The 2,477-nt window shown below is 41.2% G+C and overlaps 1 protein-coding gene across 1 annotated transcript; it reads left to right on the forward strand.

Moving 5' to 3' along the window:
* The first annotated feature begins 546 nt into the window (after positions 1-546).
* Positions 547-1,603, forward strand: LOC119335370 (probable O-methyltransferase 2). The gene is made up of 2 exons (XM_037607502.1): positions 547-747; positions 1,072-1,603. The coding sequence occupies exons 1-2, from the start codon at positions 739-741 to the stop codon at positions 1,369-1,371; spliced, it is 309 nt and encodes a 102-aa protein (XP_037463399.1). The 5' UTR covers positions 547-738; the 3' UTR covers positions 1,372-1,603.
* Positions 1,604-2,477: the final 874 nt, after the last annotated feature.

Consider the following 2,477-nt stretch of genomic DNA (forward strand, 5'->3'; position numbering starts at 1 on the left):
ATCACATAAGCGTCGGTCCACCCACATATACAATTATCAAAGTATCACACATGAATCAATCTAGCATGGTGAAGGTGACTAGATGTAATTCCCCTGTGCCCTCAAGAACGCTTTGCCTATTATAAGGAACAACTTTGGCTTGTCCTTTGACCCAAAAGGATTGGGCTACCTGGGCCTGTTTTGGTTCTATTTTCGCAGGGACAGCTTCAGGAAGGGCTCCAACATTAAGCACATCTCCATGGTAAGCATCTTGGTTCCCTTTGCTCCCGCCCTTGTCTCCTTGTTATCATTCCAACTGGTGTTGTCATAGTTTACCTTGCAAATCATGTATCCTGATTTGTGTTCAAATCGTAGGTTGGCAAGGTCGGTGGTGAGAAGTGGAAGTACTTTGAGTGATGTTGTAAGTTACCCGCTCCCCCATCCCTCTCTGTTACCGCTCTATTCGGTTTTGGTCTCTTTCGCCTGATCTCAGTGTTTTCTTAGTGATGCAATGAAATTTTGGTGAACTATGTGTTGGTATCCATTTTTCTGTGTCATGACCTCCTCAAGGGGCTCGAGTCTCTCACTGACTGCTGTGGTGGCGATGGAAAGACGGCAAGGGCCATCACCAAGGCCCACCCGCACGTCAAGTGCACCGTGTTGGATCTCCCCAAGGTGATCCAAAAAACTCCGTCGGACTGTGTAGTCAACTATGTCGCCGGTGACCTCTTCCACACCGTCCCAAAGGCTCAGGCCGTGATGCTCAAGGTACGTGTTTTCTGCTTTGTATTGTATGTATAGTGTGATGGTGTGAATCGATGGAAATGGCAACTTAATTTTTATATACTACTCGGATCCCTCCATCTTGATAATCCATTCCTCCAACAAGTATTTTAGGACGAAGAGAGTGCTAATTTATACTTCACCATTTCAGACAATGACTAAATAAATCTAAAACTTGTACCCCCTCTGATCCATATTAATTGTCACAGCTTTGGTATAACTTATAAGCAACTATAGTATGGATGGGAGTAGTATATATAATTTAAGGCTGAACTGACGCTAACAGGGCTATATACTCTTTGTACGTAGCTTGTGCTGCACCACTGGAGTGACGACGACTGTGTGAAGATCCTTACCCAGTGTAAGAATGCCATTCCTTCCCGTGAAGAAGGAGGGAAGGTGATTGTCATTGACATTGTGGTCGAACCATCATTAGGACCTGTCATGTTTGAGGCCCAGACTCTCATGGACTTGCTCATGCTTGTGTTCACGAGAGGCCGTCAACGTAGTGAAAATGACTGGCGTGAGCTCTTCATGAAAGCAGGGTTCACCGACTACAAAATTATCAAGAAACTCGGTGCACGAGGTGTCATCGAGGTCTACAAGTGAAGCCTTTCTCAAAAGTTTATCCAAAAGGCGTACTCTCAAGTACCATTGCAATGTGCTTTGTTTATGTATGGATGGATGGTGAACTCCAATGAAGAAAAATAAAGGGAGTTACTTATGTTTGCAGGGATATTATCATGTAACAGCTTAAGTGACAAGCTTGTAATTTCTATCATCTTTAAGTTGTATCTTTTCCTTTCCGGAGTATTAAATAATATGTGCGTTTGTGTATGTACACTACAAGAAATATGTCAACTTGTGAGCTTCTGCCAGTGACCCTGGAAGAAATGATCGTAAATCTACGACCATTTCAGACCAACTGGTCATAAGATGTTCGGGGGGCTCCAAACCCTAAACCATAATGACCATTTTGGTTAGGAAGTTCATAATTTCCTTACACGAAATGGTCATAAAGCAGACAACACTAGCCTGCTGCCTTATTTCTACTTGATCACGACCAATATAGATGGTCATAGCCTTGTAAATTGTGGTGCATTGCTATGACTAGGTGCCACCTTATCAGTTTTTCCTATGTGTCATGTCCATGTGTCAATTTTTGCCTATGTGTCATGTCCATGTGTCAATTTTTCCCCTAGGTTGTGAAGCAGCCTACATTTCTGTCATTCCCAAAATTCCCAAGAAAAATGCCATAAATTCTTTGGATCATATATTTCTCAAATATGTCAAAACCCTTCCTTCTCTAGTTAAAAATAATTGAACAATAATCATTTTCCTGTTCTGTTCAGAACAACATTTTGTGAAGGAAGTGCCATTTATATTTTCTTGGTTGCCCTCAAACATTTTGGGCACTCTTTCCTATCCAAATAATTACCTCATGAAAAAATTCAGCTCCATTTTGCTAGTAAATATTCCTCGGCAAATTTTCAAAGTTTATATTCAGCTAGAAGCTTTGTGAAGGTCGTACTAGCTAGGAATATCTTAATGAGTTGAATTTTTGCCACATCTTCTATGTGCCCAAATAATAGCTCTCCACTAAATTTGAGCACCTTCTAACAATCCATGTGAGCTCACCATCCAATGTTTTTTTCTAGTAATATTTTCAGTTTGTGAAGCAACTACATTTTACATTGATTTCTAGTTGCTGAAAA

Source organism: Triticum dicoccoides, chromosome 7B (genome assembly GCF_002162155.2).
Source record: "Triticum dicoccoides isolate Atlit2015 ecotype Zavitan chromosome 7B, WEW_v2.0, whole genome shotgun sequence".
Classification (NCBI taxonomy): Eukaryota; Viridiplantae; Streptophyta; class Magnoliopsida; order Poales; family Poaceae; genus Triticum; species Triticum dicoccoides.